General features: G+C 39.6%; 1 protein-coding gene across 1 annotated transcript; it reads right to left on the bottom strand.

Moving 5' to 3' along the window:
• Positions 1-871: 871 nt before the first annotated feature.
• LOC131469883 (anoctamin-1-like) lies at positions 872-26,283 on the bottom strand. The gene is made up of 24 exons (XM_058645294.1): positions 25,807-26,283; positions 21,774-22,166; positions 16,716-16,814; positions 16,088-16,239; positions 15,422-15,476; positions 15,179-15,227; positions 14,850-14,905; positions 14,709-14,750; positions 14,027-14,091; positions 13,316-13,450; positions 11,647-11,807; positions 11,327-11,409; positions 9,316-9,390; positions 8,784-8,852; positions 8,501-8,702; positions 8,016-8,127; positions 7,871-7,928; positions 7,206-7,306; positions 6,800-6,942; positions 6,211-6,363; positions 5,409-5,461; positions 5,060-5,244; positions 4,720-4,825; positions 872-3,557 (listed from the first exon to the last, which is right to left on the bottom strand). Exons 1-24 carry the CDS (start codon positions 25,909-25,911, stop codon positions 3,300-3,302), a joined length of 2,910 nt encoding a protein of 969 aa, XP_058501277.1. The 5' UTR covers positions 25,912-26,283; the 3' UTR covers positions 872-3,299.
• Positions 26,284-27,769: the final 1,486 nt, after the last annotated feature.

The raw sequence follows: 27,769 nt of genomic DNA, 5'->3' as shown, positions 1-27,769 counted from the left end.
ATTTAGCTGTAATAGCTATGAATTTGAGATTGCTATGTACAGTTTACCAGTTCCTCTGGTTGTGATCCAAATGGCATTTTGGACTTGGAGAGTTGGAAGATTTGATGAGTCACATCAAAAAAAACACTGTTCAATCTCATGCCCTGCAGTTCTCTGCTGAGTCTTTTATTCAGCTACTTACTGGGTGTACATGGGGTAATTATTCTGATTATTACAGGAAATGATGTTCAGAGGACATTAAGATGATATGCAAACTAATATAGTAATACAGGGATTCTACGGACAGCCTTCTCAATGCATTTTATATTAAATCAATTTTAAATTGCCTTCTTATTTTAAGATTGTGCCTAAAAATAGATTGTAATTGTGTACTGCAATTGCCCGTCTCAGCTGATGCTGCCTGCTGGTTCCCGTAACTTACATGAATGTATTGTGGTAACATAATTGCATTTTTAAAAAATAGATAACTGTGACAATATCCAGAAATACTTGTTGTCAAAACAATAAACTCAAACGCAGGGTAGAAGACGTTCTTGTACGTTCTTAAGAGAGCTTGCATTTAAACTGTGTGGTGACACAACCACATTTAGTTTGCGTACAGAGTGTCTGTTCTCACCTGTTGTGTTACTGGAGGTTCACACTGCAGTTCCTTGTTGCTCCCTTTGATTAGATCATAGGAAACAGAATTAGTGACGTATTCAGTTCATGCTCGAAATGCATCACAGCTTAGTATACGCAGGGTCTAAGAAACAGGAACTGGTTCCCCAACAATACAATACAAACCATGTAGATCAGACAGAACGTATAACACCAATTATAAAAGTGTTTCTTTTTACTTACTGTTGAAGATGTATTAAGAAGACTCTGCAACAATGATGATCCATTAATGTTGTTTTATTTTACCAATTTGTAGATATTCAGAAAGTTTTTCACAGTGGTGTGCAAAGACATTTGGGAGGGCAGGGGCAAAGATTAAAAGGGCACCTAGTGCACAAAGATGAAGGAGGCACCACAAGAATATAACCTCCCACATTCTCACACACCTGTGTATACCACTATCTATCACAGTGTTGTGGACATTTTCTGTACAGCACTGAGTATCATTTTCTCTAAGGACACTCTTTGGGACGCTGTCATGTAGGGGGCGATTGCCCCGCCTGTGCACGCCAATGGTCTTTCAGGTTGTAAAGTTGGCACTGATGAGGGAAGTAATGGAAATGTGGCTTAGCCTGTTTCTGCATGTTGTAAACAGTCAGCTATAGTAGCATTTGCAGCTGCACTGCATCACTGGTTTGGATGCTCCCCACAGCAGATTTGTTTTAGCCTGGCGCGTACATTTTCATGTACACATGTAGGCAGATCCAATCATAGTAACACAAGGGTTCACATTAGTCTTGCGCTCTATTGATGCAGACTCAATATTGTATTCCATTCCAATACAGGGGATTTCTTGCCAGGAGTTTGCCCTCTTTTATATCTCCTTTTATTATTTGCGCGATGGTTGTACATGTGTGGGTACAAACCTTGACCTTCAAGCATCACCTCAAGCTTGCCTCCATGGTTACTGTGGAAAGTGGATGTAGTACAGGTAGCATGCAAAGTCAGAGGGTAGAGTCTACACAGTCAGAAAATGCTTGTGTACGTCCGCTGCAAAATGTCTGCATAAACTGCCACGGACATGGATAAATGAGGACATTTACATCTAACAAACCATAACGGACTTCTGCAGACATGCAAATGTGCTAATGCTGCATATAAGCTTCAAATCGGGATAAGGAAAAACAAAAACAACAACCACAACTGTCAGGTACAGCAGGAGTGTAGCACAAGGCACTTTTTTCACTCAGATAATATGTTTTTATTTGGGGTTTGAATGCTCCATGGGTCCAGCGATGGTATTGCTTTAAATAGTTATAAAAATCATTTTATGCTTTAAGCAATACTCACTGGTGACACACTGGTGCTATGATCGACACAGTGGACTTAAGGCCCTGGTATACTTTCGAATTTCGAGTCGCACATTGGGGACCCTGGTATACTCACACATCAGGGTCCTGTAGTATCTCACTATACCATCGAGGTGGCGGTACACGTCTGGACGTAGGGAATAGGACGCATTCCTACCAAAGAAAAGAACGATGCTACAGCTCCCTCGGATATACTGGTTCGAGCGGCTCACAGCTGAAACGCCTGTTGGGCAGGGGAGTCAGGGTGTCAGCTGGTTCGAGGGTCGCCAGGTCGAAGCTCGGAAGACTATCCTTGGGGACTACTTCTTCTGTTGTCGAATATCTTTTTTCTGCATGGTGAGCATGTTGCGCGTTGATGACGCAATTCGCATCATGCTCACAGTGTGCGGAGGTATACCAGGGCCTTTACAGCAAGAACATTCTTAGTCCAGATAATCTCACCATTCACTGGCTCTTGTGTGGTTACAAATTATCCTCTGGGAGCAACAGCCAATATTTTTCGGGGCTTCCAGTATATGATAGTGGATGACTTTGGTTCACCGCATACCATTTTGAATTCCAACTGGCAACGTGAGAAAAAATATTGCCACGTATAACTGGATTTTCACAACTAGCACATTTTTGGGCTAATATGCTATAGATGATGCCTGACAGATGTCAGTCCATCTTTTGCTCTCCATGCAAAAAAGAAACTCAAAAATGCTTGGTCAAACAAACTAGACACAGAAACCAGAACGCCTTTGGATCCCAAAATCCTCACCAACAGACTTTGTATGTTCAAATGCAGGATCTGTATACTGAGATAAGAATCCAGGTTGTTCAAACCAGGATTCAAAGTTTCCAGGTTTTCCTCATGAAGAATAATTGGTGAGTGTCTAAATATACCTGTAAGTGTGAATGGTTGTCTGTCTCTATGTTCTCTCTTTTTGTTTTCTCTTTTGTTACTTTCTTGGCGTCATGTTCCTAAATGTACACCACTAGTATGTTATCTAGCACTGTTTAAAATTAACGTTTTGAATAAAACCCTGAATACACACATTCAAAGATTCCCATACACAGTCACAAATCTGACAACACATGTAGAGATCTTTGTACACGTTCACAAATGTGTGCACATGTACAGGTCGCTGTACAGTTTTGCTGCGCTCCACACACATTTGGCCCAACATTTACTTTCCTCATGCATTGTCAACCAGCTGCTCTCCCAGTTGTTGGAATGTTCCGAACAAGAACAAAATCACAGAGTTTAACTTGGCCTGAGCAAGCAGGCTGCTAGCAAGCTAAGACTTGCTCACCAAGAGTGAACCAAAAAAAAAATCACTGTCAAAAGCATCAGAAGCTCTTGGTGCTGTTGGTGTGCGGAGAAGAGCGCGGGTGAGCTGTTGTGTAATTGTTGTTGTTGTTGCTCCTGCTGCAGAAAGCGGGGCCTCCTGCTGAGACTCTGCTCTCAAGGATATGGCTCTTGACTCGCTCCTCTTTCATGAACAGTTCTACCAATAGAATCTTCTCCTTGTGGATCTGGAGGCTGATGTTTTTCGGGATGTCTGGGATTAGCCAGTCTACAACGTCATTCATCAGCAACACAACGTTCTGGTACAGATAAATGAAAGAGAGTCGTGTTTATTTTTCCCAATACGTGAAATTACAGCTAAAGTCCAGTTTTAAAATGGCATTATTCCCCTATAGGCAAAACACAGTATGTGTTAGATGTAGCAGAATACGTTTGACTGAGACTTGATAGGCACATGAATGTTTTAGCTGCATACTAACACACATGAAAACGCTCATCACATGACCATTCACATACAGTAGATTGGGCAACAGTGGCAGTTGCTGGTCTTTTAAACAGGGGAAGCTCATTTCAGGCCCAGTTATTTATACATACATTTTGCAAACAAACAACTAGAACAAGAAAACACGATAATTATGTAGGACTGAAATGCTGTAATAATATTTTTATTTACAGTGTATACTGCATGAAAATGGTCTATATCGCTGAGCAAATGACACACAAACAACCAGCTATTTGTCCTCAGACTTCCTTCACAAAATCCACACAGGACTAAAGGTAGAAAAGGCTCTGCGGTCATGTATGTTTCTCCAACACTGTCGATCAAAAACTGTTCCACCTTTCAGACAGTTCCTACAATCATCATGCAGAAACTGGGCTTCATTGACTCCCAGCTAAGCTCAGCTTCCCTTTAAGTGACGTTTTTGCCACATTTGTCTAATCACCGTTGAGCTTGCCGCAGAAAAACCAAAACTATTTTGTGTCGTCCCATAGAGAACAGTTGAAGCTAAGTTTCAAGTGGTTTTAATGCAGAGGCTGCTACGGGAATACAAAAATCATGTTAGTCATTATAAATAGCTGATTCTGAACAAACTAGTGACACATTCTTCTAATCGTGTTCTAGCGCAAGTTTAGAATTGAAATGTAAATGCACACAGCACATATGTGACGACATTGTAGAGGAAGCTTGCTGTCTTAGAGCAATCGCCACTGTTGGGCATGTATGTGAGTGTGGTTGCTTAGTTGCAAAAAAATACAATTTGTGAGGAAGAGCAAAGACAAAAAGTAAAACAAGGGACGAGGTGGAACTACTACTGACAGTCCTTACTGTTTCAGTGATTACATTCACAGCAGACTAAATACAAAGTAGTATATATGACAGTAGCAGTATTGTTGCTCACATAATAACAATAATAATAATAATAATAATAATAAAGAAATCTCTATGATGTATCACCTCACCTGGAAAACAATGACAAAGGCCAGTCGCACAGCCAGCACTGTCCAGAACTCCTTGGAGATTTCATACGGAGTCACTGACCAAGGAGGCTCTCTGTAGTCCTTATACCTTGGAGATAAAATTACGTATTTAGTTACATAAGGAGTTGGGCCAAACTAACATCTATGGTCTTATTAAAAGCTACAAAAGTACCTGACTGCAGTGAGAGGTTCAAGATGCAAATATTTGTTTCCATGTCCATTTATTTATTGTATTATTTACAGCAATAAAACATCAAAAGTAGATTGTCTTTTGTAGTCTTTTTGTGATATTTAAAATGTTTACTGTGAACTGATTACTCACCTGCAAATCTCAACGGGATATCCAAGGTACAATGGCTCCATGGGTTCTTTACCATCCTGGAAGTGGCTGACATTAAAATAGGACATTGTGTGGTTCACAAATCCATGCATGGAGCCATCTGGGCTGTACATGTACTGGTAGACCATGCGCGGTATGAAGTCTGAGGTGAAGGAGATGACAAAGGCCTAGGAAATAGTTGTTGGAGACAAAGTGGTAGGGTGGGGGATTATTCTTCTATTCTAATATTCCATTTTGATCAATCAGTCTAACCCCTATTAAATTGTGGAATCATCAGATTAATGGTAACTATTTATATTAGTATAAATCAATACATTCATGTGTTACTTACATTGATGATGACAGCCACCTTTGCTACTCCTCTCAGTATGTCGTACCATATTCCTGTAGACATAACAATAATGCATCAACTACTGAATATCATCTATATATCTTTACTTTATTTCTATTAGAGCTGAAACAATTACTCAATTAATCGATAATTAATCGATTACTAAATTAATCGTCAACTGTTTTGATACTTGATTAATCGGTTTGAAGCTTTTTTCATTATTAAAACAAGATTTATGATTATTTTAAGTTAATATTTTCTTGATTTCTTTGCTCCAGATAACAAAGAATTCATAAAAACAGAATCATTTTGGTTCGTGGACAAAACAAGACATTCGAGAACATAATCATATCCAGGTTTGACAAACAGTGATCTATGTTTTTTTAACGTTTTCTGACATTTTATGGACCAAACGATTGCTCAAAAAAAAATCGAGAAAATAACCCACAGATTAATCAATTACGAAAATAAGCGTTACTTGCAGCTCTAATTTCTAGAATTGGTTTCCAAAGTACAATCAGATTTATTGAAAGCCATCAATAAATAAAAGGTAATAAATACAAAAAAAAATAAACATCACAAGCCAGAGATACATACACCGCTGAAAACTATACATTATTGAGCAAAATTGCAAAGAAAGTGCAGCCTGCTTTTCAGAATTACAGACCCTGGCTTTAACTTGCAAGTAAACAGGATATCAGCAGTAGGAACATCTCATCAAGATTTTAATGTATTTCTTTAGTCACAGCTACATTTTTTTCTTTTTTTTAATGACGGCTGCAGTATGTTGATTGCAACCCACCAATGTCTTTGGCTCGTGCTGCCACTGGTCTCCGCAGCTCAGTCACAAATTTCTTGGCATCAAGTCGTATTTCAATGATGTTGTTGAGCAGAGCGAAGAGCGGAGCCAGGGGGAAGGATGCCACGAATAATGTAACAAAACCAAACTGGATGACTGGACGGAGAGGAAGACAGACCAAATATTACCAACATTTAGTACAAGTATACAAGTATATTAACTGTCTGTTGCAGAGTTCCTTCCCAAATAGTGATGAGTACTGGATTTACTCTTGATGCAAGGTTTAACAAGAATCTTACCACAGATATCTACACCATAGGAGCTGATTATTAGTTCACCTTTTCTTGTGCTTATACTGTAGCACACTATCTAGGACACACTGAGCATGATCTGGCCCTGTTGTGTTTTAATTCTATTTCCCACTGACTGAAACTAGGCTCTTAGATTTAAAAATCAATATATTTTCATCCTATTCAGGGAATATGTTGACATGGTCCTTAAGCAGTTCGTTCTGCATGTAGCATTGCAACATGAATGTTCCTATATACCATCCTAGATCTTTAAATAGAAAATAAACAAGGACAGTGCTCACTCATTTCCATATATTCAGGTGTTAATCCAGCAAATGGCTCCAGGAAGTGGTCTGTTTCATATCTCAGCAGCTTCTTCTTTCTCTCTTCTTCTTGAAAACCACCTTGCTTTGACCGAATGTAGCGAATCAGCTTCTTTAGTTTGCTGAACACACACACACACACACACACACACACACACAAAACACATAGTATAGAAATGTGAACATGCTCACCTTTTTATCAGGTTACTCTAATTGTATGCAACTATAGTGACATCCTAATGTTGTATTGCCTTTTAGATTAATAGTGTCAACATGAACACATTTAAATCATCTAGGAATAGATGGGGGTAATTGTAAAGCCTGTTCCTTACTGATGAGGCAGTGATTTGCATCCCAACAATGTGAGTGAGTAATGAATACTTACGGCACTCCAATCTCAAAAAGGTTGTTCTGAATTAGCTGCTTTCCCAACATGGTGATACTCAGCTGGATACACAGTTCCATCAGACAGCCTCCATGAGTACACTGGAAAACAGCCCACATCCTGTGTTATGAGTGCTACGAGGACCACAAAAAACATATTGCTTGGATGATTCCCTGAAGGCATGTCCTGCACGAAACATGCAGCAACATTCTGTGTGAGTGTTCTGTAGCGGCGGCTGAATGAAATCAACCTTCAACTTAGTGTAAATGTAGTATAAAGGTAGTTCCTCACTGATGCATGAACATAGTTCAGTGTAAAACACACAAAGATACACAAAGAAAACCTAAGTAATCACAAATGGACCAAATTTGCCCCAAAGGATTTTGCATACAGGTACATGCAGGTGATTCTATGTAATTCTATCAAATTACATTCTCTTCCGCACCAGCCTTCGTTCTCCTAAGTGCTATAACATACAGTACATCTGTAGATGAATCTCATCAAAATCCATGCCTTCCTTTTTGAGTTATGCTCACAGACAAACAGATTGACAGGCAAAAAACATTCTTGGCAGAGGTACTGAAGTAGAGAACAACAAGCCTAATCCAAGTGTGAGATTACAGAGGGTTTACTTTGCACATCATTTGTAAAAATAGAAAACTGACCTCTTCCATTCTGTAGGATTCAAACACATACCAGTAGCTGCCTGGTCTGCCAACCAATCTAGAAGAAACAAAATGAATGAGCATGCAGATTTTTAGCTTAAATATATATAAGGATATAAGGTAATTGTGATGTGACGTTACTAACCTTCCCCTGAAGAAAGCAATGTAGATGATAGGAGTGAAAGCATTGAAAAACTTGAGGATGAAGGTCTTGAAGATAAGCCGCTCCTCAAAACTCTTGTCTGTTTTAGGAACCTCTAAAAGTAAACACAGTTTTCACACTTTTAAAGAGTAAAAGTTTATTCTGAACAAAGTTCCTCCGCCATTTAAGAGTGGGATTACTTATTGTTTTTAGTCAGGATCATTTGATGTACTGTAATACTAATTTAGGCCACAAGAGGCTCACTTTGACCACATAAGAAGCCCAGAGTGGGTTTAAAAAAAGTCTAGTCTCCGGACAATTTCCTTTGCAAGACATGTTTTTTTCAGTGAATCTCGCAGTCTCGAAAACAATGCCTTTCAGAAGGCAAACCAAGCACATTGCAGTGTTTATTCAGTGCAAAGGAAAATATAAGAAGATGCAGGTCCAAGTCCTGTGGCTCCACTGAGCCAGTCTTACATGTCACTTACCTAACACAGTGAGCCATCGTGCCACAGCACCATACACCTCGTCCAGAATGAGGATGACCACCAGGTTGATGATGGCTGCAGTGGTTTTTACTGTCAGTTGCACGTGGCTCCGTGTGACTGGATTGGAGCTCATATGGAGCGCGGCTTTGGTGGAGATCCGGTAGAGAATCACTCCGAACACAATAGCAAAGGTAACTCCAATCTGCGGAATGCATGGGCTGTGAGGGCAAAGGAATAATCTGTGTTCAGTAAGGTGCCATGCACACGAGGGGGTTTTCCTTACCATCAACAACATCATGACAACAGTAGTCATGTAGGCAGGAAGGCGGTCTCGAAAGGTGAGCTTTTCCACCTGGAAAAGACAAAACATGTTTGCAACAACTGTGGAAGAGTGCACTGTAAATGTTGCATCTTATGAATATGTTTGCTGCTTTATCTAACATTTGACAAACATTTCCAAGAGGAAGCTAAAGTGTGTAAACTGGCTTCGTCTCCCCCAAAAAGGCCATAATGATTTAACATCATGAGTTGCTGACCCACTGCCACTTCCATCCCTTAGTTCAAATCGACACTGATTTCTGTGTTTGAATCTCTTACTCAGGTATACATACAGTGTGCTTAACATAGTGTATTCTTATGCTGACACTCAGATAGCTTAAAGTTTTTTTCCCTGTGTTGCAATTTGTCTATATTTATGAAACTGACATTTAATCACATTTCCATGATAACTGCAGAGATAGTCGCTGCCTTTGCATTATACTGTAATTATAGCATAGTAATGTTATAGCTGGTAGTAATGTAGTGAACGTAATCACCTTGTGCTTGGTTTTTTGATCTTTGCTCATAGATTTCTGCATCACCTTGAATTCATATTCAGCCCTCGGATGGTCCTGTGATAGTGACACAAGCAGAAATGACATTGAACTACAGAAACAGTTTGAAGTTACCAGATGCATGTGTACCACGGCTGCACCCTCATTGTTATCCAAGTATCAGTCACGAGTCATGGGCCGCCATGTACCGATCAGCGACAGGGAGGATTGATTTGTTTGTAGTAACATGAATAGTTTCAATGAGATTATTTCCTTTGTTTGGACCTACCTTAATCTATGTGGATTAAAAAAGTCTGAGCTGTGTATCAAAGAGTTTTACACGCCATAGGAATAATTATCCATGTCTGTGTATGACATACAGCATATATACGGTACAGTTTGTCACAACATATTCTGTGTGCTCTCTGTATTGTGATGATGATGATGATGATATTACAATGTACAACGACGTACTGAAAAATAAGGTCAAAGGTCACCATGAGGCTTGTAGTGAACTGTAGTGGCTGTAGGGGGAAACTGCTAGGACTAGACACGTTCACAACAGCAGAAGCTTTTTCCGAGACATTCAGGTGAGGTGTGGCGTCCGTGTGCAGCATGCAGGACACATTTCCAGAGATATCCCTGCTGTGTGAGGGCTGGCAGGAAAATGTGCACTTCAGTGACTGTGTGAAAAGCAGCTTCAGGAAGAAAAGCAGCAGAGCAGTGTCAACCAAACATGAAACACCTTGTTCCTCAGTGTCATCTCTCATACCTGGAGTGTGATGGAGTGTTTTAAAGTATTCAACAACAACGTTACATCGCATCCATCGAGTCAATTACTGTTGGACCGTTGCAGTTTGTGCGTTAAGGGGAAACGTCTCCGACACAGTTCTTGGACTGTCACATAAACCTCCCCACATCAAAGCTGAGACTCTGCACTTTAACGTCGCGTCCATTACTTTATTTCAAATTAAAGGAGCTGAAGCTCAGAACCTGAAGATCAAAACATGTACAACTGTCCAAATATTTATAAGTGAACTGGACATTTGTACCTCATACATATACACAGACGTGTTGGAGCTGAGGTCTGACTATCATGATCTCCCCCCGGTGACAAACGCTTTGAACCTGTTCATTTTGTATTTCAGTTGGTTTGGATTTTTGGTTTTGCACTTTGGATAACCTCCATTTACTTTGTATGTTCTCCCTTGTGTGTCTTCTTCCTGTCTTTTTTCTGTTTTACCTCCTTTGCCCCGAACATATTTCACTTTTAATCATTTAGCTCGCCAGTCTCATTTGTCAGTTCACCTGTTCTGTCGCACTGTGTTTAGTTAATGTCGCTCTGGTTTAGTTTCGAGTTTCTTCAGTATTATAGTCTGCCCAACTGTCATCCATATTAGTAAGCCTGGACTTTTTAATTGAAGAACTTCACTGCTCCTTCCTGTTTTTTGTCTACAGGTAGGATGTGATCATCTGAATACAAGTACACAAACTCAACAACACACACGGATTCTGTTCAATTCCCGCATTTTTGCCAATTAACTTTGAGTTTATGGTCACTAAAGCAATTTCAGTTTTTGCAACCAACAAATTCTGATGATATAAAACCTTTGCTACCGATAAAAACAAATTTTTTTGTGTGTGGTGTTATGATGAAAGTGTGGCAGCAGCAGCAAATGAAAAAGGAAAAATGTGATAAGTTTATCTAGAAATAATGATTTATTCAAACCTTGAGAGCTTCCTGTGAAAAATAACCCAGAGAGAGAGAAACAAAAAGTGGGGGGTAAGGGTCACGATTAGTTGCTGTTACTGTTAGTAAACATAAAAAAACAAAAAACATATCAGATTAAACATGAAACATCTCTAAATGTGTTTTCAACTTTTTCTCAGATCTTAGCGTATATTTCACATTTAAAACTGCATTTTCGAACTTTTCCTGTTTCTTCTTGTTGATGTTATTGGTTGCTTAAAATCAACGCAGCAAGTAATATCATTACCAACAGCACCCACTCACCTCCTCATCTTCAAACCCAGTCAGGTCCCACTCGTAGTTCAGTCTCATCTGCCTTCTTTTCCACTGCTCCATGAACATGGCAGCTTTGTGTGAGAAAAATACACACATCTTTTTTAAGATTGTCTTATAAAAGGACCAAAACATTGCAATTCATTTGTTATTAAGTGTATGCACAGTGTGCAGGGAGGTTTTATAACAGTGCGTAAGGGCATATGCTTTAATGAAGGATCAGTTCTGTTAAAAATAACCAGCACATGTAGCTAGGCATAGTTTGAACACTTATCATATTAGTGTATTTCTGAGTCAGCACACTCTCTCACCCCACAGTGCCATGAATATAGAGAAAAAAACGGTGGCAGGGTTGTCGAACAGGTGGCTGGCCCGAGCGGTTCCACAGGCTGTGCTGAGTCTCCAGTAGCTGCACACTTTGTCGCACAGAGGACACATGGTGATGTTGTTCCTTGGGTGGCAGATCTCCATGCTGGAAAACAAGACACACAATCCGTGACAAGAGATCAGCTTACGTTCATTAACCAGACGCTATCTACATTGCAGCTTGGCCCCACCTTGTCCCCCATGAAGTACACACTGTGCTGTATTAGTACATAATACAGTGTAATCCCTTTCATTTGAATACTTTCGATTGGCGTCTCTTTATGGATGCTTAAAGGCCTGTTGTTTCTCCCGACATGTTCCTTCCTACACATCGATTTCCCTCAGACAATCACCAACCTGGTGCTCGGTGTCCTGTAGCAGACAGGAGACGGAGTCTGCTTTGTCTTACAGTGCGATTGTGCGCCCCGGTGACGTTGTGATATTAACACTACTGCCGAGCGTGTGTGTGGTGCAGTGAGTGCAAATATGTGCCGGCAGTGTGTGTCATAATATCCTGTGGATGATAAGAAGCAGGTAGAGGAAGCAAAGGAGGCCCTGGACTTTCTCACTCATCTCATCTATCAAACTATTTCCTTTGTCTCCCCTTCACTGTTCACTTGCATTTAAATCTTCAATGATTTTACTTAATACTTAACACTAAAGTTTATATCACCGACTTTTTTTGCTTACAATTGAGCCTTAAAATCTAGTTTACTAAAAATGAAGGATGGGATTATACCACTTTTTGTGTCTGATGAGTATGTACCGATTCCAATATTAGTCCCATACAGTAATTTAAAGCATTTATGAACTATGAAGCTGTTAACACATTTGCGCTTAATCATTTCAAAGACTTGATTCTCCAATTGTGTACCAGATATTGTTCTCCCAAAAAGAAGAAATTAAAAGTCCAAACATGACTCAGCTAAAATGCTTTTTTTTCAGTTTTACAGATACTTTAAAGCGATATATTTTTGATTATCTGTCCAATATCCAATCCAGTGATTTTTACCAGTATTGGACTGATACTGATACTGATCCCCATCCTTACTTAAAATATACTGTAATTAATAATAAAATGCTTATTCATCATACCCAATGAGACTGATACCTAAAACAAATTAAAGCTGTGGTAGGCAACATTTATTTTTTTGCATTATTGAGCAAAATTCTCATTAAAATCTGAGAAAAGTGATCTGAGAGAGAACATTACTTCTGCTTCTCCAGCCTTGGGCAAGCTTGCTAAGAGATGTTGACCAATCACAGGGCAGTTCAAACAGAGAGAGGACGTTCCTATTGGCTGTTGTGTCAATGCTGGCAGAGATTATCAGAGATGGAGTAATTGCTTGGGTTCATAATCCACATGCATCTGTCCATGCTCATCCTGTGGGAGGGGCTTACAACAGAGAGCCTCAATCCCAAAATGTTCAAATTTAAACAACGTGGGTGGGTCTTAACAATTACCTATTTTCTGGTGATCCAATCAACTACTACTAAGACAACAACAACAACTTTGAACTACTAATGTTCCATGAACCATAATTGTGTGGTGACATGGAATAAAAAGAGCTCACAAACATCACTTTATTGCTGTATCCAGGTGAGTGTGCTTACCTTGGTATGTTGTCATCAACTGTTGCACATCCATACAGGAAAACTATGACCCCCACTAAGGAGGCAGGAATCAACATCTGGGTATACAGGCCCAACCAGGCAAAGTATAGACCAATCTTCTCACCAAAATACTTCCTACACCAGACACACACACACATAGATGAAAACAACTCTGATCCACATTAAGCAACAATATATGTGAACTAGTAATGAGTTAGTCGCTAGTTAGCTGAAAATTTGCAGTAGCTGCTTGGTAGAAGGATTTCAGATATAAAAAAATATATCTTGTGAGTGAGTAAAATATCTTTACTCACACTAGTGACAGTAAAGTTCACTCAAAGCTTTGAAATTAGAAAATCTAATGGCAACTAGATCTGGCCAATATGGCAAAAAACGTCATCAGAATACAAATATTGTAGCATGATTATCACGGTAAATCATTATTGTTGTTCATTCTTTAAGTTACAAGCATATTTCCACAGTGACAGTTTAAGAAACCCAACAGTTGCTTCTATTAAATGTGTTTAACGTCAGTTATTGCGCACACAGTTCATTTTACAGCACATATTAAAGGCAGTCCTTCAGAAAACAACGTTATAAATGCATGTTAAGTACAAGCACAATATGTAACTTGTATGGCGTGGACAGCTCTACAGGATTTCACAGTTATTACCATTGAAAATGAACGGCAGATGAAATCATCACACTCACCGCACAAGTCCAATGGGCTGGTATTTGTAGAAGACACCGTAGTTTGCCCACTCTTCATACAAAAGCTGATTGAAACAATCACACGTATTTGATCACATTACTTGCTCAGTTGTACATTGACAGTCATGACAAGAGCTTGTCAGAGTTTATTTTTCCCTCTTTTCTGTCACTGATTGAGTCAAATTTGCTAATTTACACAAATAGCACTTACAGATTCTTTCAAAACTCATGATCTTAAGTAAATGTGTGTGTTAATTTAACAGTGGAACAAGGTGTTGGTTCATGATAGAACTCTTTCTCTGCGTGCATGAGCAAACCACCGGTGTATGTGACAGTTTACATGCATGTCTTGACATATTAGTGTAATACTGAAACACTGTCTTCAGACAAGGTGTCAATGAAACACTCACAGCTGCCTTGAGAAAGTAAGAAAAAGGTGTTAACTTTTCAAAAGAGATTGACACCTGTGCCATTTTGTGTCAGGGGCCTCAGAAGTCAAAGCTATTACATTCTGCCACTGGCTCCAATAGTTTTGTAATATAGTTTACAATATGGTGGAAATGGTATGAAGAAAATCACAAGACATGGATTTGAACTGGTAATTCGATCTCTGAGCTGGGATTACTTTGTGTGTTTAGCTCTATATGTTTGCAGGTGTCTGCGTAGACTTGCTGAAAGTCACCTTTCTGTCACTGGACTCTGGACTTTCCTTGTTGATATTTCCCTGGAAGAAAAAACAGTACACTGATCAGCATGAAAACTCAAATATATCAATTACCAATATCTGTGATAATCCACTAGAATCAGGATGAGTTTGACTCACATCATGAAGAGGGTAAGCTGCCGTGTAGACACCACTGCCAAGCAGACTGGTGATACCTACAGAGAGAAAGTTGGCTTCAATAAGAGTTATTTTTATGTCCACCTCAGCTAATGTGTCCCCCGAACCCTGGAGCTAAGAAATATACTTAAACGCAGAATGAACGAAAGGAGTTTCTTTAAACACAATAATGAAGTGCTTTTTAGGATTAATTAAGTACCAGCAAATACCAAAGACCTGGATTATGTTCAGTCGGATTTATTTTCATAGGTTTACTTGAAAACCATCTGTAAATGTAATGTTTTGTGAGAGCGGTGGAGATCCACACTTACCCATGTTGTATTTTGCCGTGCATGTTGTTCTTTTCAGTATTTCAAAAACCTAAAATTCAAAAGTAAAAGTTATTCTCCATTCTGTAGAAAACCAATTTTAAAAAACAACCTACAGCAAACATTCAAGTGTCTTTAGGCAAAGTTCTAACGGTGATATTGAAAATGTACAATAAGGAATTAGCCACTGAATTTGGTCACATGTGTTGGTTTCCTTATGTAGCACACAGGCTTCAGTGGACTTACTATTGAGCTCCTGGTTTTGCTGTCAAAGAAGCTGTCTTTGTCAGACAGGTCAAACCTATGAACACACACATACACACATTAATATAATATGCTCATATTTAGTTATTTAGTCTTTAAGTCTAGATTGTTCACTCATTAAGATCCTGAGACACTAAAAGTAGAAAAACCTACAATAATAGTCTTAGTGATATGCTTTTAAATATAAGAGACTTAAGCACTGCACATGGAGCACGGTCAACCATAAAAAGCAACAGGTGCAACAGGTGCTTGAGCAGATGATAAAGTGACCAATAGTTGTTTAATTGTATTAATGTTAAATCAGAATCATGTGGGGTTTTTTTTGCTTTTCCTGGACCACAAATATTTAACCAATAATCAGTCACAAGAATATTCTGCATTGTTATCACGATCAACTGAAATACTTCATTTGTTTGGCATTTTTATTTTGGACAGAGTCTGATGTGTTATTGATAATGAAATTAAAATATAATCAATTCAGGAAAACACAAGATTGCAACTGGAACATTTTTTGATTATATATAATAATAAAAAAAAAAACTAAGGCAAAAGGAAAATAATAATAATTCTGTTTTTCCTTCAAACTGAAGCAGAAATATAACAAGTCCAAACTGAACCATGGCTTTGTTGATCTTCAAGTGCACTTACAGGTGTAATTTCTCCCTTGTGAAAGTGTGTGACAGATGTTTGATGTTCTTGGGTCGATGCTCCTCAACATGAGGGTGTAAAGGCTCCAGAGCTTTGCTGACCAGAGAGCTGATCTTCTCCACGACACTGCTCGACTGCTTGACTTCATACACCTAGAAATCCCGACAAAACCAAAAAACAAAAGCACCAAATGGTTCTCATACATGTGCTTACTTATGCAATTATGTGACAGCCATGCAGAGTAAAAAAGTACAGATCATTTTACAAAACACAACAAAACAGAAGACGGAACATAAACGATTTGTTCTTTCAAGACTTTGTAATCATTGGGACTGGATTTGCACAACTAGGACTCCATGCTTAGGACTCATTCAATTAATCCAAATAATAATAGTGGACAAATACACCCATCCAGAAAATAAAATACACAGCATAACTGCAGAAAAGTACATATGTAACACTATTGCAGATCTCTTCTATGGTATTATTGCACTGTGGTATATCTCAGAGTGCAAGTGCAATTCTATCAGCCCATATATAAAATGACTGTTGCACAGTCAGTACATGCAGGTTGTATCAAAGCTGGGTAAGTTGAAAAAGGTCAGTTCATTCCTGGAAAGTCTTCTACCTTCTTGGTGGGCATTTTCAGCTTCATGAATTCAGCCTCTCGACAGAGAACATTCCAAGGAGCGTGAATCTTCACGAAACCCAACCCTGGGATCTTGCCCTTAGAGACAGAAAGTACATAACATACAAATCCATCTCAGATGTTTATGTCATACTGTTCATTTTAAAGAAACATTTAAAGCTTATGTTGAATCATGTCTGCCTTGTGCTTGGACATGATGCCATCCATCCACACGACCATTTGCAGTGGGAGTTTGCATTTGCTCCCTTATGACAGCTTTAGGAAACCAGGAATCAACACCTATGTGTGAAGAGTGTGACTGCTGTCTACAGTAGCCACTGCTGTAGACAGGCTTATTTTCTATTTATATGCTGGCACCTTATACAGAATATCACAATATCCGTTTACACATTTACGTGGATGATGCTCAGACATATCAAAACTGCAACCCAGCTCATAGTTTCACACAATCTGGCTGCCTCCCAAAATTGTTGAAGACACTGAGAAGCGGATGTCACCAAACTACCCATAGTTAAATATAAAAAAGAAACCAACTGGCCTTTACTTTAAAAACCAAAAAAAAAAACACTAAAAAAACTATATAAAATCATAATAACTTTTAAAAAATCTCACCATACATTCAAACACTTCTTTCTCAGCTCATAGAATCACAAAAGGAAACAAAACAGTTGCTCGAGACATGGGATGTATAAGAAACAAGAACACAAGTTCCAGTTGTCAGATCTAGTCGTCATGAGCTCATTATTTTGATCATAACTTTGAGCAGTTTGAGAGGTGTAGTGTAGTTTTGTCCACATACATTTAGATAAAGTAATAAAAAGGAATGAAATGGAAAATGAGCTGTCAATTTTACTTGGAAGAAGAGATGAGAGATGACGATCTGTTATAAATATTTATCACAGTTTCCACACCCACTGCTTCTCTGATGTAACTTTGGCCTAAGCACGTACACACAGTTCGAATAAAGATGGAATTAACACAAATTAAATAATGAAAATTAAATTAAACCAGAGTTATAGTTCTATATCGATTTGAAGAATTGTTCCAAAAATAAAGGTTTTGCTCATCTGTTTGCTGATGTCTTTGGTGTGAAGAAAGCAGGGAGGACTATATATGTAGACCTAATCATCATAAGCACCCCATAGTTGTTGACTGTAAATTGAACTCCAAGCTCTCCATTTTGTACTGTCTTTCTTTTTAAGTTGTTGTTTGCCTTTGTCATTTTCAACATGGACCCAAAGACAATAAGAAAGTATGACCTAACATATGGCTATCATGTAGTGATGCCACATGTGGCATTTGTGTCTACTTGATCTACATTTGTTTGAGTCTTTGTCTCAATGTCAAAAAACAGGCGTTTTTCCAACTCTCTCCTCTCTGGTGACAAAGACGCTGGTTTGCCAGCTTATTGCAACAGTGCAAGTGAAATGACTGTAATATCCACATATAATTACGGTAATGCAAAGTGTGTTTGCACAAAGTCTTCGATACGCTACATATATTAGGGGTTTAAGCATCAACAGCACTAAAGTTAATTATGGAAATGTGTGAATGTTCAGGGAAGGGCATCCACAGACCAAGCAGAAATAAAGAAAGATGAAATCCCATCCATTCGTGAGGACGATCACAGATGACAGTGGTCAAGGACACCAGGCTCCAAGTGTAGCATATTACCACGGACATGTGACCAATTATATCTATAGAAAGTAAAGACCAGTTAAAATAAAATATGATCCATGCTGACCGAGAGCCAAAGAACCTGGCTCAACAGTCAGGAACGCTGTCAGAAGTACAGCAAAAGCGCCGGGTTGGCAAAGAGTTAGTGGCGGTGTACATGGTCATCATCATCATCATAGCTGACATTCTATAGAATGGAATACTTGACAGGATATTTTCACAGAATTCTGAGAACCAGAGCTGAAATCTGAGAGCCGTTCAAGAGAACTCAAACCGACGTGTTTGTGAAGCAACTGTATCTGAGAGCACACACACACGCGGCTTTAAACAGGATCAAAGCAAATCTGCACCTGACCACACAGAATGAAATATGTCAGTGTTTACTGTTATAATGAATAACTAATATGATTGTGAGTATTTTTGGTATGTACTGTATATATTTTAGCAACAAGTGTACAAGTGTACAGCGTTTACTGGTGCTTTTGTGGTTGTTGATCAGGGCTTTTTCTAAAGCAAATGATCATCGGTAATAACACAGTTATTATTGAACTGAATTCATATTGGAAAGAAACACAATTGTTAATCTTATATGATCTTAAAAATGAATCTTTTTGTGGAAAACAATTAGGAAAAGATTGTTATTTAGATTCTTAAATTATTAGAACATTCCCCATGTTAAGGGACAAGTGTGTTGAACATATCTTTACTGGCGACAAAAACAAAACCCAATGTGCTCTATCTTCCTAATCAATCCCTAGCTTCTGCAGTCTCTCCACCTTTCTTGGAGGATTGGATTAAGATTAGAAAATACTATGTCTGTTAAATCGGCTCTACTGATCCCTAGCATAATTCCTCATTATCTCATCATTTCACACAACCATTTAATGCATGTATTTGATGACAGGCATGAAAAGGGGGTTTACAACTTCATGGATGTTTCCCTCATTTTAACATGTACAGAGGAGATATCACTTGCAGTATGTGCACCTATTATATTCTAATGTTTCAAAGCCACACGTCAAACATTTGTGGCACAGAGATTTAAGAGCACAGGTTTCAGAAGGGAGGCACTGGAGGAGATCCTATTTTTATCTCTCTTTAAGTACATATGTGTGTGTGTGTGTGTGACATGACCTTAATGCAGGTCAAACTGCTGCACAGATTACACTGATCCATGGAAAAGCTTAACAAATTAGTCCCACATCTCCCATGCGGGTGCTAACACAAATGCTCTGGAGAGCTTTGAGCGGCACTGGCACTGATCCCAGGTAACATCATCTCTGATTGTCATGTTTGCAGTATCTGCAGTCCTTCAGCAGCAAGGACGACTGTTACTGTAGGTGTGTAAGGATGTAGCAGTGTAAGGATGGTATGGTATGACGTAAACAGAGGGTGATGCACTAGAACGACCAAATCTCCCTTCCATAAAATCCAGCTCGGGATTACATTTACTTACATTACTTACATTTACACATCAAGTAATACCCACATCAGACAGCAATTAATCTGCATGTGTTTGGACTGTGGGAGAAACCTGGAGCATACAGAGGAACCCCCCCCCCCCCCCCCTCTGTGGGGAGTTTCATTCATTATCTACCACTTTATCCTCCACATGAGGGTTACACAGGGCTGCTGGTGCCAATGTCAGCGAAAGGCGGTCTGCACCCTGGACAGGTCGCCAGTTCAATGCAGGGCCAACATATAGAGACAAACTCACACACCCACACAATTTACAGTGTCCTATTAACCTCTGCATGTTTTTGGACATGTGGGAGGAAACCGGAGACCTTGAAGAAAACCGGAGACCTTGCAGAAAACCCAGGCCCAGATCGGGACGCACCACTGTGTAGCCCGTCACAGGGAATAAATAGTAAAAATGCTTTACACTGCCGATTTGCCATTCACCCATTTACGTGCACACTCATGCAGCACTTTCTTTCTATATCACACCATTCACACAATTTACACAGAGACAAAATTATACTTATAATTTATTAATCCCTTAAGGAAATTCTTTCTCTGCATTTAACATCCTCTGCTAGGAACCTACCTAGCATTAGGAAGGAGACAAACATTACCTATGTAAATACATATATTTTATTTTATATATATATATATTAATAAAGTACTAAAGTATAAAGATGGTTAGTCATGTCACACTGCCCTGTGTGTCATTGCACTGACTGTTGTGTTCAAGTACCGTCAGAACACATCTGCACCCATCCCTCGTCATATGCTCAATCTCTTCACTGTTGAGTTTTCAGAAAGTTCCTGCACTTGAGCAAAACATTAAATGAGTTCCTGGGTAGTGACAGAAATTAATCCAAAACATTCAGCTGAAGAAGACCCTCGGGGATTTACTACCAGATTAAACTGTCCTCCTCCTTGACTCGAGTGATTTGATGCATAGTAGCTGTTACAAGTCTAGTTTCATGGTCTGTTTTCCCGTTGACATGGATCACGCATGCACGCCCGCAACACATGAGAATCATTCCAAAGCGATTTCAGATTTGAGGTTGTTAGATCCTGTTTACTTGTCAGAGTCGCTGTGAGAGTCATGTAACATGAGACCTGCTGTGGTCTGAGCACGTGGTGCAAGCAAGGACTGCAAGTATCGTGACCTGTAGCACACAAACGCACACACCTACTCTCTACATGTATACTGTACAATGTTAAGCTTTTTATTTCCCTTGCTTAACTTACATTTACTGTATGTTTCTACTTAAATGTTATTATGCACACCAGCGTACACACCACTAGTGTGTACAATGGTTACTGCAATCCCAGTTCAAAACATGGTAGAGCGTGCGTTGCCAAATTTCCCAGAACAAAGAAAACCAGAGCAGGACTTTTAACTGTGTTCATGTGCATACACACACGTAACTGTCCCACCATCTGTTTTACATCTATGAACAGTGAACCTATTGATTCATCCTCACATGTCAGCAACAGGCAGAGAATTAAACTGAAAGAGTAAAGGTGTGTCTTTACTCTGTGTCAACAGCAGCTGAGAAATATCAAATGATGAGAGGATTAAAGCAATAAACACGTTAAATACCCACCAACAACATGTACGTATGAGAGAGAGAGCATTAGCTATCCTTCACTGACCATTGCTATCAGAAAATCCAGTATTTGAATGGACCATTTTCCTTAATTTATGATGACATATCATGTTCAGTTTATGTCTTGATACAATACATTTCTTACATATGACCCCTTTAAATAATTTGCAGTACATCATATCATAAATACCTGCACTAAGTTGACTCCTTGACACAGTGTTTCCTCATTTATTACAATGATTACTGCAATTAGAGTGTTTCTGGCAAAAGTAGATGCATAAATTTGTTAACTCACGTCTTCGTCCTTCTCCAGCACGAGTCCCATGTCTCGGAGTTTAGCCTCAAACTCCTCCCTCCTGAAGGCCTTGTGGTCCTCGTGGCCATTGAGGGTCTCTCCAGCACAGCCCAGCTCCACGTCGGCCACTGTCGGCGATGGTGGGGTCAACTGGGCTTTCGCCTTCTGTGCTTGGTGAAGACGAGCACGCTCGTCACGTTTGTGGTGGCTACGACGCAGGCTACGGGCCACAGCGTTCTCAGTCAGCAGGTATGTCGAGTGTCGCATCGAACGCCCACCACCCGGCTTCTTCACATTGTAGGTGAGGACATAGTCAATACGCCGCTGACCGTCCTGGAAGTAAAGGCCTTGTTTACAGTGGGAGGTTTCCTCTGGAGTTAAAGCCTTTAGCAGCTGGCAAAACAAAGAGAAGGCAAGAATGCATTATTTTCTTTCTCTCATGGCAGAGTTTGTGCTCCGCTCACTTCCTGTGTTAAATCAATGGCTGACATCATGAAAAAATAAACAGACTTTAGCCACTTACAAAAGACTCAACTGATAAAAATCTGCCTCAAATTAAGTGCACTTAAGAATATGTGTACACGTTTTTTTCACTTTGTAAATCTCTCACTCACCCTCAACGGAGAGTATTGACAAAAATGGCCATCGACCAGGTCTGTTGATCTACAAATATGAGTCACTTTGGTAAATCTACTGATGGAGGCAGCAGTTAACCAAAATCTGTGTTCTGTATGTAAAAAAATGATCAAAAAACCAAACTATCACTTTAAATCTCTCACACTGTTTATGTGTCATTCACAGATACTCTTATACACTGTGATGTGGCACCAAACACACATCATTAGAAATCAAGTCATTTTATAGTCAAATAAAGGATTCATCATCAACATGCAGACACAGCTTCACTTAATATTCACTTCAAAAGACTCTGGTTTCATAGTAAAACACGACCAATTTCAGATCTGATTCTGAACTAGAAATTTGTGTTTTCTCGCCAAGTATTTGATTTTGTGATTTGTCACATTAGAGTTAATGTGTCAAAAAAGCACACAGTTAAGTGAAAGGGGTGGAAATGTATGTGAATTGTGTAAATAAAATGAACTACAGTCGTTTGCCCGCCAGCATTCATTTCAACAATGTCACTTTAATACATTTCAGACTTTAAAGTCCAAAATAATAATCCATTTAGTGAGTTAGTTACTTCATTTCTACTCCGTAGACAACGTCTGCACCTTCATCTAATGTACTTTAATGAATACAGTGTCTGTGTTGGCTACTCTCAATTACACTCATCACATCACACAGAAAGCTCTGACGTCCATCCTGGTCTCCAGATGCAGCGGGCTGTCAGCTGGTGGCTGGCTTGTTGTGTGTGAAAGCAGCTGTGTAATTGGTGTTTGGCTCACTGCCCTGTTTCCCTGTTTCCAGGGTCTTTGTCCTGGTGGTGAACACTCTGACTTCTGAACTTCTGACATATTTCAGGCAAACAGCTGTGTATGGAGTGAGTGAATGTTTGTAGAGGATGAAACATTTGATTTTCAATTGGCCGTTTGTGATGGAATCGGTCGCATCTGCTTTGTTCACTATCGTCAAACGTACGTGAGACATAAATAGTGGATGAATTATGAGCTGTTACAAGTTTACAATATTTACCCTATCGTGTACTTAGGACGCCTGGCGGCAGATCTGAGGGGAGGTGTCTACAGATCAAACTACACTCATACTCAAAGGGTAACTCGACCCATACACTTGATCAGTTTACTAGTCATGGGTAAGGTTATGTGGCGACATCTCAGTCAACGCTGGACCCAGTTTGTGGTTGGAAAATACCTGAATCACATAATCTTACCACACACAAAAACAAGGAAACATATTTGCACATAGCACACTAAGAATTGTGTCAGTGATGATGATCTTATGTCAGTGCGTCACAAGCATTTAAAGCTGATGTTAGTGATGTCATCTTTTCAGAATTAGAATACGTTATTAATCCCTGTGGAGAAATGGGGTGTGTTACATTTGCTCCATCAGAATTTAAATAACACTCGGGATAAGAAAACAAGGATAAAGATTAAGATAAGATTTTATATTCCTTCCTGTCGGTTGCTGTAATTAGCATTCCCCTTTCTACTCCCCATATCATCTCATGAAGATGCCCGCAGATGTGGGGCACTGATTCAACAACAAACATCCAAACCTCACATGCAGAGAGGACTGCCTCTTTGTGGAGTTCTGTCTTCCGACTACTGGAAAAAGTGGTTTGTAGGAGACTGGAAAACTTTCTCCTAGATTTACTGTCAGAGTCCTGGGACTGAGAGATACAATCTAGATTAGTGGAAACTGTGAGAATACACTATTGAACTCATAATTTAGCTGAAGAATTTCCTTGACTGCAGCTTTAAATAATAATCTTACATACAGCTTCTTTAATTAACATTTGTATAATCTGCTGCTCATCTCATTTTCCTGGTTGACACCACAGGTGGTTTGTTTATAAAGTATTATAAAGTAGGGTCTATAGAAAAATTGCCCTTGGTTGCATTGTAGGAAATGTACCATCTAGCATTTTAGAAATTAAAAATCAGTGATCTACAGCCCCTGCCGCTTTGATTCTAACCATAATTTTTTATAATTTATAATCAATTACATTTTTAATAATTCATAATCCAAGCAGAATTATGTGAGAGTGCAATAATATCTATCTATCTGGATCTATGTATCTCACCATCGATTTTTCTTCCTAGTGCCAAAACCTACATCTCCAGATAATTCCTTCATATCAGTCCTTTGCTTTGTCATTATGGACCAAGATAAACTAAGAGACTGAGCACTGAGGTCATGGGTGTGGATGAACATTACACCAATGTTGGAAGGTGAGCACCCATGTGCTAGTGGTTGGTTTCCTGCTCAATCCACCCCACATAGGGTAGATTTATCCTTGGATGTGTAAAACATCTGTCGACCACAGTACTGAGGTCACAATACATTCACAAGTGACCATACACCTGCAGCACGACACAACAATCCTCTGCTAATACCAAGACCCAGATTAAAATGACTCAAATACTTTTGCGTATTTGTGTGTACCCAAAAATAGTGACTTATTTCATGCCTTGGGCCGTCGTCTGATGTCAGGCAAGCCAACATGCGAGACTGTTTCATTAGAGCAACTGAAGAAATGCCTCTCATTTCAGTCTTCTCACCTTCTCAACCAACACGTACACAAGTAACAACAAGCTGCATTGACTGTGGATGATTCTCTGATATTTACACGCTCTCGCGGTGTCTGGTTATTTTCGTTGTAGTATGATATGGAAAACATGATTCCACACACAGAATCACATCTGATCCAGCTCTTCTTTTTTTAAGCTCTTTGCTGCTCAGAACATCAGTGAGGTGACAAACAGTGGAGACCTGGGCGGCAAAGGGCAGTTCAGGACACATCTCACACAGAATCTTGGTTTTGTTCTTCCTTGTGGACTGAAGCAGTGATGGAGTGGAAATGGAAAAGATTCTTTTTGGTCATTTTCAGTCATGTTGCACTTCATTCTGACAGGCTATTACTGACTAGTATGTGTCCTTATCCCATACTGTGTTGTTCATTCATTAAACTCTATTGAGGGCTCTTTTCTTGTGCATCAATTCATTATAAATCAGCCTGTTATTTTATGTTCGAGCTCTCTACTACACTTCCCCCATGTTGAGATGTGAGGACTGACACAGCAATCAAACTATAAGGTTTTACTATTTTGTCATATTAGTTGCTCTTGCACTAAGTGTCTCTATAAGCCTTAATCATTCGACATGGTTAAATAACCGAATGAATGATGGCTGAGTTCCATTTAGGTGCTGGTGTCACACTGTTGTGACTTGATCAGCCAGTTGCTGTGCAAAGGGCCCATTCTGACACGTGTAATCCCTGTGACAAGTATCTGATGAATAGCTGAGTTCCTCTCGTTGTCGCTCTCTTTCTCTCTTGCCTCATTTATCTCCATCAGTCCACATGCAGATTGTCCCGCACAGAGACGCTCACCTTAAACTTGCCGTGGAAGATAACATCTCGTAGAAAATGTGGAGCCTGTTGCTCGGTCTCGGAGGTTGGCGACAGGTTGACTTCCACCTCTGCGTCCTCTGTCATTCTCCAATCCCTGCAATTTGAAAATGGAGATAAACTGATGTGATGAAGAGCCAGTTGCAAGCTAAATAGTCCACTTTGTGCTCTTCCTCTCTGTCTCTCTCTCTCTACGTCTGTGTCTTCTGTTTGAAAAGTCTTGTTATATGACAGTGTTTGGTGTTGAGGGGCCCCTCCCCTGCTTCTCCTCTTATTTTTCTTCTGACTTGCCACTCTTCTGTGGCTTTGCTTGCCTTCCTTTAAAGCTCTGTGAGGAGCTGTGTTTCTGTCTCAGTGTGGAGTGGCTGAAGTGAGCCTGCTGCCTTGTTACTCGAGAAGCCGTCTCTGAGCCAAGATCTAAACTTAGGCAACGATAAAACTCTGATGAACCTCTCTCCCTCTCTGTCTCTGCTCAACTGTAATCACTACAAGATCGACCACCCCAATATACAGCCAACAACTCCCCCCCCCCACACACACACACACACACACTCTCTGCTACCAGTTACTACAAGGTCACGCGTGATGCATTATACGGCTCACAAACTCCAAACATGCCTAAAGAAGAGTCATAAGTCAACAGAAGGTTGTTTGTGTGTGAGAGACATGATATAAAGCTCCAGAGTGAATCAATTGATAGTCTTCTAAGCTCTGATGATCCAGCAACAGATAGTAGCAGCAGCAGCAGCAGCAGCAGCAGCCTCTAAACACAACATGTATTATTACAGTATGATAAGACAAGGGTACTTTTTCTGGACAGCCATTAATTACTGTGCCCCTAATGTTTACTACACCAGCGAGCAGTGCATTTTACATGCACCTCCGTCTCCATTCAGCTCAACTGGTGTGTTAAGGTGATATGAGGTCGGTGTCTTACATCCTCCTGAGTGTGTGCTCGCTGCGCTGAGAAGCAGGTGGAGACAAGAGGGTGTGAGCTGAGAGAAACACAATCAGAAAAGACGATTTTAGCCACGAAAACAAAAGCATCACTTGACAAAAATCTACATCCGATGAAATGTGTTGATTTAAGAATATGTCTTCTGATTTATTTCACCATTAGACAGCCTCTTCCACCTGGAAACTCAAGGTTGTGTTGTTCCATAAACTAAGATGTTGATCCACTGCACTCTTAAACCTCAGCTCCCCTCTGAGCATGGGAAAGTGTGCAGACCGCTGTCAGCTGTGTGTCAAACAAGAACAGCTTGTTTTTCTTTAGAACTTGCCTACGTTTGATCAATTCAGAAAATGATAAAATCCTAGCATTCTCTGTGAAGCGATAAGAGTACAACAAATATGCGGGGCAAACATTTTCTATATCTTCTTGTTGTGTAATACTTAACAATTGTGAGTTAACACGTAACAAGCAGATAAATGTATTGATGCAGTACCTGGACACTCACCTTACCACTGCTGTGCAGCCACTTGTCCAAGATTCATTGGAGTAAATAGGGTTTTGTTTTTGCATCTAAAATCCCTAGAGGAAAATTCTATTAATGGAGGACACACATTATCAGCCTGCTATGATTGTTGCCAAAACCGAATGACCCTTAAAGTGCATAAAAATAAGTAGCAGGAAGCTCCTGACAGTAATTCAGATGAGGGTTCAGCTCTGTTTCCACTGTTTTCAGCAGCAAAACAAGACACAGTATGTACAATATGTAGGTTACAGTGGGGGGTATAGTGGGCCTAACCATATTAGTACCACCCTTTTCTTATTAAGCCAGTTGTTATTGACAATTTCTGTGTATTTGTTCCTTTTTGTTTACGTAAATGTGTCACACGTACACATGCAATCAGTATCAAGTGCAATAATACAGAATAAAAGTGAAAACAAACAAATCAAAATATAGTTAAACGTCCAGATTGTTTTTGCTATCTATCTATC

Source organism: Solea solea, chromosome 12, assembly GCF_958295425.1.
Source record: "Solea solea chromosome 12, fSolSol10.1, whole genome shotgun sequence".
Taxonomy (NCBI): domain Eukaryota; kingdom Metazoa; phylum Chordata; class Actinopteri; order Pleuronectiformes; family Soleidae; genus Solea; species Solea solea.
Note: the sequence above shows the minus strand (reverse complement) of the source record. Positions and strands in the feature narration are given on the sequence as shown.

Excerpts from the sequence above, each read along its gene's own strand:
- LOC131469883 (XM_058645294.1), bottom strand. The coding sequence starts at position 25,911 with ATGACAGAGGACGCAGAGGTGGAAGTCAACCTGTCGCCAACCTCCGAG. Across the intron at positions 14,751-14,849 it reads CAGCTTACCCTCTTCATGAT|GGAAATATCAACAAGGAAAG; the intron begins GTGAGTCAAACT and ends TTTTTCTTCCAG. Across the intron at positions 8,703-8,783 it reads TTGTCATGATGTTGTTGATG|ATTGGAGTTACCTTTGCTAT; the intron begins GTAAGGAAAACC and ends TGCATTCCGCAG.